At 33.9% G+C, this 13670-nt stretch overlaps 1 protein-coding gene across 6 annotated transcripts in view; it reads left to right on the top strand.

Annotated features, from left to right (window-relative positions):
* MAP3K4 (mitogen-activated protein kinase kinase kinase 4) overlaps positions 1 to 13670 on the top strand; it is an 80780-nt gene that overhangs the window by 31920 nt on the left and 35190 nt on the right. For all 6 annotated transcript variants that reach the window (XM_085307415.1, XM_085307413.1, XM_085307414.1 and 3 more), the window contains exons 4-9: positions 3293 to 3535; positions 7890 to 8036; positions 10455 to 10612; positions 11836 to 11952; positions 12359 to 12458; positions 12595 to 12678. In XM_085307415.1, the coding sequence (XP_085163541.1) occupies positions 3293 to 3535; positions 7890 to 8036; positions 10455 to 10612; positions 11836 to 11952; positions 12359 to 12458; positions 12595 to 12678 (849 nt within the window). The remainder of the gene's footprint in view (positions 1 to 3292; positions 3536 to 7889; positions 8037 to 10454; positions 10613 to 11835; positions 11953 to 12358; positions 12459 to 12594; positions 12679 to 13670) is intronic.

Genomic DNA, 13670 nt, shown 5'->3' with positions numbered 1-13670 from the left:
AAGTTTTACATTAAAAAAAAAAAAAGTTTATTTCTAGATAGCCGTGTACAGAGGCAAAACTTGCAGGTATCTCTTACAGTAACCAAAAAAGAAAAGAAAAGAAAAGAAAAGAAAAATTGTATATTTGAGTTAAAAGTTTAGCTCAATACATAGGTAGAAATACCTTTAAAATAAAAGGAAATAAAATATAATTTGAGGTGATTGAAAATAACTTTCTGTACATTTTTGAAATTGCTGAATACCTTACATATGTGGACGTCAGTAAGGATTCTTAAAACTAGTTGATGAAACACCAATAACTAAAGACTTTGCTGAAGATTCATAGAACTAAACCTTTTGGTAATAGAGCAGTGGATGATGTGTGTGAGATATAATGATAATCTCTCCCTCCTTCTCTACCTGTGCGACTTCTTAGAGTGTTCATTTTCAGGAATTATTCTGTTTTTGGACTGTTGTCCTCTGTTAAGAAATGGTATTGTGACTACAGATGATTGTTATGGAAAAAGGGTTGTAAACTACTTTGCCCTAAAATTAAAAGAATCCTGCCAAAACCAGAAAACACTATTTGTCATAAGTGTGATACCTGCTGTAGCAACAGATGATGACATCAAACTAAAATAGGAGAAGACACAGTTTTGAATTGCTTGGCATTTGCATCTGACAGTACTTTGCATGTATGTCTTTCTTTCTTTTTTTTTTTTTTTCAAGCTGTTATTTGTATTAAGTCAGAGCTACTAGTACTTAGTTAATCTTTGTTTCTTCTGGTTAATTTATTTTTATATATTGACAGTGTGCTTATGTGTGTATATATATTTTTTAAAAACTGTGAACATATTTTTCACTTCTATTATTACTTAACTGTTAGTTTTCATTGAAAATGCTCCTGAATCCTCCCACTATATTAAAAAAAAATTTATATTCATGCCACTTTCATTTTTAATTTAGAAAATTTTTAAATACAAGTGCCATTTGTCATAATTAGGCTCTAATATTTTAACATGGCTTATGCAAGCAAGAGTGTGTTTTGCTTAGAAGTTCTATGATTTGAGTCTTAAGCAAATGGCTAATATTTCTTTTAAATTAAAAAGTTAGATATGTAGCTGATTTAGTAGAACAATATCGAAAGCACTTGCACCCTATTTTTAGTTCATTTAACTAGCTATGCTTCTGGCTAGAGATTTTTATGTAGGATCTCAATGAATTGCTTGAGTTTTGTTTTCTTGGGTTTTTATAGAGGTGTTTTGTAGACCCTTAACCTATTTAAAATTGGGCCTGCAGAGAATTAAGTTTAGTCAAGTTGAATAATAGAGGGTCAAAGGATTAAAACTAAGCCCTTATGTTTCAAAGTCTTTTGCTGTTTTCCTTAATATTAGAAAATGAAATAACGCGTTCGATTTAGTAGGGTTTTTTTTGCTGCTGGGCCAATTCTTTAATGTATTTATCAGAACTAAATTTTCTAAAACTGCATTTGCATTATAGTGAGGATTTTTTTTCCAAATATTCTGTTGTACTATAGTAGTGAGCATAGTATTTTCATGAACTATTACTAATAAAAATCTCTCATTTAAAAGCCTTTAGCAGTGGTGCTATTCTTCAGAAAGTAGGTATGTGAGTGGTGGGTTTGTTTTTGATATTACTGTTTTTTTTTTCAAAGAGTCAGATTAAAAAGAAGGCCTATCAGTATACCTTTTAAGAGCGTAAGTTCCTGTACTGTAGATCAACAAGCAATTAAAATTCAACTATACCAGCTATAGTGGAAATCCCTACTTGTGCATATTTGCTATCTTTGTGAGCTAGTAGTTTTATAAACCGCTTAAGAATCTGCAGCTCACAGTAGATTTTGTGCCAACATTAGATATAATGAATATGCTATTCCATCCTCCATGACAGAGTCAAGCACCACAATATTAAAAAATAAAAATACTTAGAAAACTCACTCTGTCAGGAACTGTAATTTTGTGTGGCACTTTCGAGAATGCAGAGCTTACACGATACTGTAGGCACAAAATGTCAAGAATGTGTATGTAGGTGTAAAGGAATAATTTCTTCTTTTATTTTCTGTTAGATAATGAGGTTAAACATGGTCAGTGTGAGTAAAAGTTTTTAGCTTTCTAGGCAGCATTTTATCATTTGATCTAATTTCTTTTTATCTCTTTTCCTTTCCTTTCCTTTGAAGTGATGCTAGTTAGATTTGGCAATGAAGAAAAAGGTAACAAATGCTAATTATGTCTATTAATATGTCAGTGAAGGATATTCAGATGTTATTAAGAATTGGAATAAAGCAAATTCAGTCTGGGTGAGAGCCCAAACTTTACAGATACACTTTTTCTTAGGTGATGTACAGTGTGTAATTTTCTTTATTGCAAACTGCACATAGATTAAAGTTCAAATTTTTGAAAAAATTTAGGTTAAAGTACATCTAAATTAAAACCCACAGTGCAAGTATGTACATCTTTGATTAGAACAATGTAACATGATATATGTTTTAGATATCTAAACTATATAGTTACTTTCTCTAATTAGAAAGTGTCTTTAAATGAAAAATAAGTTTATTTTTATTGGAAAAAATATCAAGTAGATCTCTCTTTATTTTGTTTTCTTTTTGTAATTCCAGTTTCAATATCTACCAGAGTTTGTAAACTATTTTTTCCAATTTTGGTAAATTTAACTAGTGATTCTTGAACATTGCATTACTTTACAATGTGAATTTTTAAATAGAGTAGTTGGAAAACAAAAATTGCTGATGCAGTAGATACTTAAAAAAAAAAATGAATTTACTCACCTGACATAGTCCAGTGCAAACTTGTGTTTTTCAGATATCGTCATTGGTGTAAAGCCTATTGATTGTGTGTGTATGTGGGGGAGAGTTGTTTTTAAATATATTTTGTGAAATTCTCAGGTATTGTATCTTAGAGAGTACTGAATATATGTTCCTATATATTAGGCTTAACTTGTATATTCATGATGACCTCAAATAGCAGTTTCTTCCTATACAGCGAAGATCWTCTGCTTTAGTGGATGCTTTAATCATCTTAAGGAAAACACAGAGTAAGAGATTTTTTTCTCTCTCAAGGACCCATGATTGCTTTCCTCAGCCTGGTGATCCTCTAAAAAATGTACAATATTAGCTTAAAAAAAATAAAGAACTGCTGTGGCTGATTTGTCAGTTAATTAAAAGGTAGCTGAAATAAAAACTTAACTTTTATAGATAATCTTTTGTGCATGCTATTTAAAACAAACCCTAAATCTTAAAGTTAAGGATCCTCCTCATGATACCTTTTTCTTGTTACAGTTTTCAGAATTTCCAGATCCCATGTTGTGTTCAGATTATGTGCAGTTATTAAATTCCCCACCTTCCTGTGAGAAAAAATGCAGCACTGTATCATGGGAAGAGCTGAAATCTATGGATTTACCGTCTTTTGAACCTGCGTTCTTGGTCCTTTGCCGAGTCCTGCTCAATGTTATCCATGAATGCCTCAAGCTGAGGCTGGAACAAAGACCTGCTGGGGAACCATCTCTTTTGAGTATTAAGCAGGTTTGCCTCAACTGTTCTTTATTTTTATTATTTGAAATTAATTTGTCTTTTTTTTGTAGTAAGGTGGTCTGTTTAAAGAGGATTTGCTTAAGAAATAGCAGTACATAATTCTGTAATAAATTATAGAGTCTTGTATTTCATATGGAGACTTTTTTTTTTTTTTTAACAGATTAAACAACTGGTCATATGTACTGGTCAAATTAGACTTTCAGGAGTCAAAACTGATGATTAAAGAATTGTCATCCTGTGAAAGTAGTGTTCCATATGTATTATAAGCTATATAAGCTTGTCCACAAAATAGTTTAAATAGTTGGCATTAAGTGGACATATAACCGTTGATTTCCTTGTCTACTACAAATTTGAAACTTTATTCTGTGTTGCCTCATTCAACAGTCTGAACATACATGTTTTCTCTATTTGGGTTCCACAGGCAGAGTGACTAGTTTTAAAGGGACAGATTTAAGGGTCTGTGTATTTGGTTTTAATTTGATCTGATTCTTTTTCCTTTGTGAATGTAAGACCTCTGCCAAAATTCAGAGGGCACATAGTGTAAGCAGGTTTTTCCCTCTCCCCCCTCTTAATCATATTTCCTGAAATAATTTTTGTATATAAAGTATCTGATACTTTCTGAAAGTAGTGAACCAAGATTTCCAGTCCTGTCGCTACCTGAGATTGTTGTATGGGGATTTCTTTTCTGATGTTATTTAATATAAGGAGCGCTATTCAGACAATCTTTTCAGGGTTCCCCGAATTTGAACAAAGGTAATGATCTAAAGTCATCTCTCAGTCCCCTGACAAACACGAGCAAATCATGGCTTCATCAGGTGGTCCTTCAGGGTCAACATTTGAATATGCTCTCAGGCTGATTTATGATTTCACATTCCTGTTATCCAGCATTCCAAAAGCAATTGCTAAATTACTTTATAGTCCTAAGTATGTAAGTATGTTAATCAACTAATTTAAGTTTCTGACAGCCGTTTCTGTGACAGTCCTTATCTTTGTTCTACCTCCTCTCTTTCTTAGGATTCTTCTAAGAATCCCCTGAAGCAACTTGTGCCTGTCACTGTGCATCTTGAAGATAGTACCTCCATTTTCTCTATAACCACCTTTTAGATATTGAAAGACTGTGATTAGATCCCCCTTGAGCCTTTTCTTCTCTACCTTGAACGAACCTAGTCCCTTCAATCTTTCTTCGTATTCACATAGTATAGTCCAATTCTGTTTCCATGGTAATGGTTTGAGTGGACCATCGGTTTGGGGCATGAGTCCTTAAATGTCTGTTACTTTCTGGTACCGTTTGAAATATATTTGAATATATTTTGCATACTAGTATTGATCATCAAGTTCTCCAAGGTGATTCTTAAAAATAAAAATAAATAAATAAAAAAAAAAGATACAGAACTCATTATGTGCCTCCTGAAGTGTAATTTCTTTCTCCCCTCCTTTCTCACAAACTTCTCCTTTTAGAGATATGTCCTGCRCATTTCACTTATAGCCACACCTTCTGTCATCCTGATCATTCTGTGTATTGGTGAGCTGTTCTCTTTTAATAGTGTGGTGACAGTGTAGTCACTAGTAGTAGAACAGTTCAAGGTGGTTCTTACCAGTTCTGCGTTTCTTGCTGAGAAGTGAAGGGTTTTGTGTGCATGTGTACTTGATTTTGAAATCTATATCCCTTTTTGTTAGGTGACTAGAGTCTCACTTCCTTTGWTTAAACTGACAAGTGATTTTTTTTTTGTCTTGGATGTGTGGAATATCTTGCCATGCCATATCTTCTGCAGAATAGCTGTCAGATACCTCTCTTGATCTTGCATAACAGTTTGCATCTCAAAGAGGCAGTACGTGGTGCTGTTGCACTATTACTTCCTCCTTAAAAAAAAAAAAAAATCAGTGAGGAAATCGGTGGACAATACTACTAAAAGGTTTTTAGTTCCAGATTATAGGACACTATTAGAGAATGCAGTTTATGAATAAGTAATTTCTTACTTCTCAAGTAAATCTATAACTAGAAGTACTGCAGCATATTGTAAATAGATCTTGGTGCTGACTTTTTAATTACTAATTCTATTATCCACACATTTTTTTAGCCAAGCAATATTTTAATGTGTTTTAATGATTGAAGAAGCCACCAGTTAAAGGATATATATTTGGATGGAGAGAACAGTATCTGACAACAGACACTCTTGCCTAGGTAGTCTTAGCAGAATGCGTTGGTATTTAAAACTTTTGAGTTAGCGGTCCTTAATGTCAATCATAAATGTTTTTTGCAGACTACTTAAGGAGCATTATTGTCATGTGACTTGTACTAGTACAATGTAGTCTGACCTGGTTGAAAAGTGATTAAAAAGTCACTATTACTTGGTTTCTAACTGATTTCTGACTGATTTCTGACTGGTAAAACTTAGAACAATTGCCACAAAGTACTAACTGGTTAATGCATTCTGTTTAGAAAGGTTTTGTGTCTCAGTTATAGGTCACTTRTAGTAGGCTGTGGTATAAATTTTGAAAACTACTAGAATAGGGAAATTTACATGTTTGGTGACAGATACTTAATTTATAGGTCAAATAAATATTTGAAACAATGAAAATCCTTATTATAAACTTGCTTACTATAAATTACAGTGGAAGCTGTGTGACCTGCACCACCTGGTTTGCAGAAAAGAAAGTCTTGTACAGAACTGCTAATAAATAAATAAATAAAACCCCATCAAACAAACCAATAATAGTGATAAATTCACCTTAAGCAAACTGCACGTTCTTTAGGATGCTCATTGTAGACCATCTTTGGGGGCTGCCTATTGCATTGTTAGTTTCAGTTCCAAGTTGACCCTTAAAATGCCTTGCATTATTACAAGTGTTTTTTTTTTTTTTTTGTAAATCTTATATTCTGTTATTCAGTAACACTGTATGTTTGTGTATGACAGTATTTTTAGAAGAATACTGTTTTAAAGAAATCTGTTTTTAATGAAGTTTCAATAGTATGCTAATCTGGAATAGACAAATCTTTTTGCATGTATCTGTAAAATATACCATCCTAGGTAGCAAAGTTTTATGGACAAGTGATATTGCAAAGTCCCATCTGTTTCTCTGAATAATAGGTAATTAGCTATAAATTTATAAATACAAATCCCTTTGGATCCAGGGGCAAAATGAGACAATAGGTTGCCACAGTGTATGCTATATGTGAGTGGAGACTGAAGAATATACATTTATTTTTAAATATGTGTCACGCTAGGTATGTAAATAGCTAATTTTTGAATTTCAATCTTAAAATAAATTACAGTAAATTTTTTCTTTTTTTTTCCATGTAACTACTGACAAGTTTTAAACTACAGATTTTATAAAATTACTTCCCCCCACCCTATGTGTTTATAATTTATTAGCATAATTTATTTTCGCCTGCAACAAATTCAGTAGAACTCCTGATGCTTTAATGTTGTTATTTCTTGTAAGTTTTTTACTTTCATGTCATTATATTTTCTCATGCATAGAGTCCTCTGTGTTGATAGTTCCTTTTGCAAAGATAGTTATAAGAGGACAGTTTAAAAAAGCAGAGATTAGCCAACAACCTTGTTCCCTCTGCCCCTCCAAATTAGGCTATCTTCCATCTCATTCTCTCAGAGTCTTGATTTAATGAAGTCAGAAAGATCAGGGGTTGTCAGACCTGGAGACTGATAATAATTTCAAAAGAATAAAAACTTAGTACTGGAAGAACTTAAAGACATTTGCTAATATAGATTTGAAACCTATAGTACTGTTTGTTTACTCTTGTGTTTGTGCCTGTTTTTTCAAATAAATGAAAACTGTAAGCTTTCAGATAGAGGAGAGGACTGTTTGACCCAAATGGCCACTTCTGTTGATCAAAAGACAGCTTGCCTCGTTTTAGCCTTTTCCATTGAAACAGTGAAAGAAATTCCAACTGTTTTCAGATCAGGTTGTGGACACCTTCCCGATAAATTGTGACTGAAATTCCCATAGTAAAAGACTTGGCAGCAGCTTGAAGATCTATGACAAAAGCAGCAAATGATGATTGTGAGGCCTCTTGCCCAATTCAGAACTTTTGAACTATCCAGTAAGTTGCTTGCTGTGGCCCCGTGTAGAGGACAAAATCTGAAATGTCTGCCTACATCTCTGTTTACAGTTATGTGGCAAGTGGCATGATGGCAGTTAAATAAGCCTGGAAAACTAGTGTAGATCTTTCCTGGAGAGATGTAGAAGTGACTGTATTCATCCTCTAAAAACTGTAGAAATTAGGGAGTGACTAACTGACATATTTAGACAAGATTTCAATTCCCAGAGAGAATTTAAGAATATTGTCTTTACTGATTGCAGTTTGTGGGTTTTTCTCTTGCAGCTAGTAAGAGAGTGTAAAGAGGTCCTGAAGGGCGGTCTGTTAATGAAGCAATATTAYCAATTTATGTTACGTGAGGTGTTAGATGACTTGCAAAAGATTGACTGCAACATTGATTCTTTTGAAGAGGACCTGCATAAAATGTTAATGGTAAGCTTCAAAAAGAGAATTTATTTGGAGTTCTGATAAGTTTATTATTCTGACTGTTACTGTTAGAAATCTACTGTCCATGTCAGACGTAGATCTTGATAACGTATTCATGGTGCTGTGTTGCCCTCATTTTACTCTTTAATGACCCTTGTAATGCCTTTGTCATTTTAAACAAAGAACAAATTAGCATGTGAAGACAATATTGATTTTTATTTGCTGGATTGTGGTACAATAAATTTGTAAATTGTCTGCATTTATAATAAAACAGTTCATAAATAGAATTGTAAGTTGCACGCATTTAAAGTTTAATTTAACCTTTTATTATTAAATACAATTTTAATATTAAGTACAATTGTTCCATTAATATCTTGTTTTAATACTTAGTAATGCATTAATCCAAGAATGATGCCTTGTTTCTAGTAAGTATTCATTATTACAATAAGCTAAACACAAAGAGGTATTTTAAAGACAAGCTCTTGGCCTCTACTAGATATTAAATAAATTATTCTTATTTTGTGGTCTTAATTTAAAGTCTTATTCCCTTGATGAGACTGATTCACTTTTCTCTTGTGACTTATTTGAGTTTTGTCCTCATTATTCATAAAAAATATTCAGGGCTCAATACCTGATCAGTAGTGTTCCATAAGCAAAGCTGCTGGTACCATCTGTGGTTGAGGATGCTTAGATTTTCCTGGTACAAGTTTTTTTTTTTTTTGTTTGTTTGGTTGGTTGGTTGGTTGGTTTTTGCCTATAATGGTAAAAATGTACCATTTCACATCAAATCCTTATACTGTATCTTTGTCCCCATGTGAAATTTCTAGAAACTTCTGAAGGGAGGGTGTCAAGGGGACGGGGACAAACTCTTTTCGGTTGTCCTGTGTGACAGGACAAGAGGCAATGGTCAGAAACTGAACCACAGGCAGTTCTGCCTGAACGCGAGGGGGAATTTCTTCCCTGTGAGAGTGATGGAGCACTGGCACAGGTTGCCCAGAGAGGTTGTGGAGTCTCTTCTGGAGATCTTCAAGGCCCGCCTGGATGCAGCCCTGTCTAACATGCTCCAGGTGACCCTGCTGAGCAGGGAGGTTGGACTAGATGATCTCCAGAGGTCCCTTCCAACCTGACTGATCCTGTGATTCTATGATTCCAGCAGAAATGACCTGACTAGATAGAAGAAAAATGATTTGTCTTGCCCATTTTTGCACTACTTGTACCTGTTTCTTTATCCAGTTCTAATGTTTTTGTGCTTTGAGGCAAGAGCTTGAACTCTGGCATTGGATGTGATTGTATAAGGTTTCTACTTTTTGCAGGTTGTGCAAGGGGACTGTTGACAGGGCTGTTTAAGTAGGAGTCACTTTATCAAGCTTTGAAGAACCACGGTTGGTGCCTACTCAGAGTCCCAGATTACAGTAGCATCAGTTGCAGGGAAGAAAGAGTGGATAAAAGCTCAAGAATATCGTAGAAGGTTGAGATGGCTGGGCAAAGAGGCTGCAGAGACRATCTGGACTGAAAATAGGAATGGGAAAAGTTACAGGAAATCAGAAAATTAAGATAGGATCTGTGGTGGGGGAAGAAGAGGTCAGACTTGCTCTTTGTCTTTCCCTTTGTAATAAGTAGGCAAGAAAACCAGAAGGATTCCAGTGAAAGAAATCGGACTGGGAATGAAAGCAGAATTAAATAAAATCAGTTTAAAGTTTCCCATGTCTTGGCATTATTACACTGTGATTTGAAAATATCTGAAACCAATGAGCAGCACTTTATCTACTTCTTACAGGGACAGCAATTGTTGACGTTATGGATTATCCAAGTAAAATATGGCAAAATCGTGGCTAATTATTTGCATCAGTATGATCCCTGAGGGCAAATACATGAAGAAGAATTGTATTTAATTTTGTATTAGTTTAAAAATATAAAAATGAAGGAGAGAGAGAGAAGACTTGCAGTAAAAGAACACAAGAAGTGCAGAATTTGTGAGGCAGTTCATTGTGTTTATCCCTGTCCAGGAGAATGTATTCAGATGAAGCTTCCTGGAGTAGTCTGATTGACAGAAGACTTTATTTATTATTTTTTTAATTCACCTTTAAATAATTGTGTAAAATGTGGGCATTGTTAGAGAGTTCAGCACCAGGGTAGTGATGATAGCAGCACAGCAAATGAAGTGGTAATACTGTCAGTATTTCTAGAAAACTCTTGAGGAGAGGATATAGTATGTAATACTTTAGTAGCACTTTCTGTTTCCAGAACCATCTATTGCACCTTTTGTGTGGAATCATGTAGATCATTTTCAGTCTGGTTTGGTTCAGCAAACAAAAATTGTTCTTTAAATATTTTCTACTATTGTTATAGTATTTAGAGAACTATGTTGATTTAGCTGTAGGTGGTATAATAATTTCTATTCTGAGTATCTTACTCCTTGTGCAGGTTTACTTTGATTATATGCGAAGCTGGATCCAAATGCTACAGCAGTTACCTCAAGCATCTCATAGTTTGAAAAATCTCTTAGAAGAAGAATGGAATTTCACCAAAGAAATAACTCCTTATATCAGAGGAGGTGAAGCTCAAGCTGGAAAACTATTCTGGTAGGATTTATAAAATTAGTCTGCTGATGGTGTTGATTTATAACAGATATTTATTCAAGTCAGATTCACACTGATTGTTTAAAAAATTCTGTTCTTTCAAGTAATTTTGTTCAGGATTCCCAGATTGGGCTTTTTGAGGCCATGATAATTAAAAGTCTTTCTGTGGAATTTCATTTTGTCTAGACCGTTTTTAGTTAAAAATTTGATGATATAGGTGCAATCAGTTCAGCTTAAACATATTCAAATGTTAGCTAAATTTAAAACTTGCATCGTTGCCATCCATTTCATCAGAACTGTGTATTTTATATACTTAGGATATAATAGTAAATTAATTTGTGTTTTGTGACAAAGTTTAAAATTATCATGGTTATCTAAAAYTTCTGGCTTTCGGTATAAGAAACAATCAGGAAATAATTGTCAAAAATATTTGACTTTAATTGACCTATTGATGAGACAGGCTATAATTCACCAAGCAAATTGATCAAAAGCCGGTCACCTCGGTAAATTGCCACATTATCGTTTTTCATTACATGATCAGAATACTCATTTATCCTAATGGGAAAATCCATTTTCTGAGTTCTCATAAAAGTTTTCTAGGCTATTTGCTTCTTTATTTGTAGTGTGAACAGTATATTGTAATTTTAGTTAGATACTTTCTAACTAGAGGAAAAAAATAAAGCTTGCTAATCTTCACCCCAAAATACTGTGGTTACAGTTTCCATTCAGTAACTTAAATGAACTGGAACAATAAAATGTTCTTTTTTCCTTCCAATGAAAGGAAATTCTCCAGTTTTCTAGTCCTATTGTGGCCGATACAAAATATTGCCTTAGAGATGTCAATTCTGATGTCAGAGGAAATACCTCCTCTGTTTAATGCCTGACTTTGCTCCTCTGCTTGCCACATTTGATATATAATTCTACTTTCGGTAAAATTCCTAGTGAGACAGAAGTTATGCTATGTACTTTTGCAATGATTGTAGTATAGGATGCAACAACTGCTGGAACTCTTATTCCAGTAACAGAAATGACTACTTTTGTGGAAAGTCTGTGTTCCTGTCAGCTTTGCACATCTAGAGAGGCAGAGGGCTCCCAAGACCCTGCTTGGGGATTCTTCTGCACACAGATGTACCAACACAGCTCTCTTGCATGAGACAGAGTAGGAAGAAGCATAAGGTGCTGTGCTGCCTGAATAAGACTGAAGTTCTACATTTCTGTTGTTTCAGTGATATTGCAGGAATGCTCCTGAAATCTACAGGAATATTTTTAGACTCTGGACTACAAGACAGTTGTGATGAATTTTGGGCCAGTGCTGATGACAGTACTGCATCAGATGAGATCAGGTACTAAGCCCCTCAGATTTGCACTTTTACTCATGTTTCTTTACTCGTGACAGGAACATACTACATTTTAAGTCTTAGAATGGAAGCTTACATAAAGGCAAGACTCAATAGGTTGTCTTGATGATATTTCCATAGAAGTAATAGCTAAACATTATTTTGTGCCTATTAACCTTCTTTGTTGAGAGTAGGAGAGATTGTGTATGCAGTGCTCTTTAAATTGAATTTTTATATCCGTATCAAAACTGTACATGTATAAGTTAAATTTACTTGTTAGTTGCTTGCAGACATTTCTTTTCTATGCACTTTCTCTTGCTATATATACTTATTTCTTTACTCTTCTAATAACTAAATAGATGTGATAWGATTTATTAAAAACATGGTCACTTCATTCTTGTCAATGTTTTAGGAGGTCCGTTATAGAAACCAGCCGAGCGCTAAAAGAACTCTTTCATGAAGCTAGAGAAAGGGCATCCAAAGCTCTTGGTTTTGCTAAAATGCTGAGGAAGGTAAGTTAACAGTAGAATTTGATCTATTTTAATCTAATTTGCTGATATTTTGATCCAATTTAATCTAACTTACTGATGTTCACTTTTTTATGTCCTTTAAATAATTTTAAAGTATTTTTTTTTTAATTACTCTTAGGATCTTGAAATAGCAGCAGAGTTTGTATTGTCAGCCCCTGTACGAGATTTTCTGAACTCTCTGAAAACAAAAGAGTATGTGAAGGTAAATTCAGTTTAGAGGCATAAATTTTTTTTAATGTGCCATGCCTATCTCAAAATTTAAAATGTCATGTACTTAATATGTTGCGGCAGTCGGATTTTTTTTCTTTACCTGTGTTTGTGTGAGTGCAAATGTCTTGGAAAATCAGGGTCCAATTTCTTGTTTCCACAGATTCTTCGTCACTTAGAAAAAAAACACTTTTGTTTTTTGTGAGGTGAGAAGAACAAAACTTAGTAGGGAATATTATGAAAATAAATGTTAAAGTTTGAGGTGTGTGGATACTTCAGTAAAGGGAGAATGTTAAGTAGATAATCTCAGACTGCAGACCTGCTTTTATCATGCTTTTCTAAAACAACAATATTGTACAATCTACTCTAGCTAGCTTCTATGAAAGCGCTAAAGAAATGCAGGGCACGGTATAATGTTTTGTCTGAGTAGGGACAAGTGTTTCATTCCAAAATACTGTTGGTGAACAGCAGTTTCACGCAGCAAAAGTATTGAATTAAATATTCCCAGGTTGACAAGTCCTTATTGTAGTTTGAATTGAAGTATGTCAGTTTCTTCAACARGTTAAATTTATTTGGATCTGTTGCTCTTTTTGTCCTTGTATACATTTCAAATATATAACTCCCAACTGAGGAAAAAATGCTGACTTGCATATGAAGAAATTCCCGTTAGATTTATATAAACAATTGCTAAAAGTTGACAGATTTCCAGGGAAGACTGCACAAGACTGTAGAAGAGAAAATCATCAAGGGTTATTAAATGCCTCATAACACATCTGACTCAGAAAGACCCTAGTCTCTGAATTGTCTGAGAGGGAGAGCAGTCAAGGAAATTTTCAATTTATGTTAACATTTTTATATTTGTTTTTCCCTAGGCAGCCACTCTTTGTCACTCTGAGAAAAAGTCTTGGACTTTGTAGATCTTTTAATAAAAGACAATATGGTTGTTCTCATGCACATTTTTTGAAGAAAAGAAATGAATCTTTAGTT

This window comes from Rhea americana, unplaced genomic scaffold, assembly GCF_003343005.1.
Source record: "Rhea americana isolate MKP2758 unplaced genomic scaffold, rheAme1 scaffold_258, whole genome shotgun sequence".
NCBI classification, from domain to species: domain Eukaryota; kingdom Metazoa; phylum Chordata; class Aves; order Rheiformes; family Rheidae; genus Rhea; species Rhea americana.
This window is presented reverse-complemented; position numbering and strand designations above follow the sequence as displayed.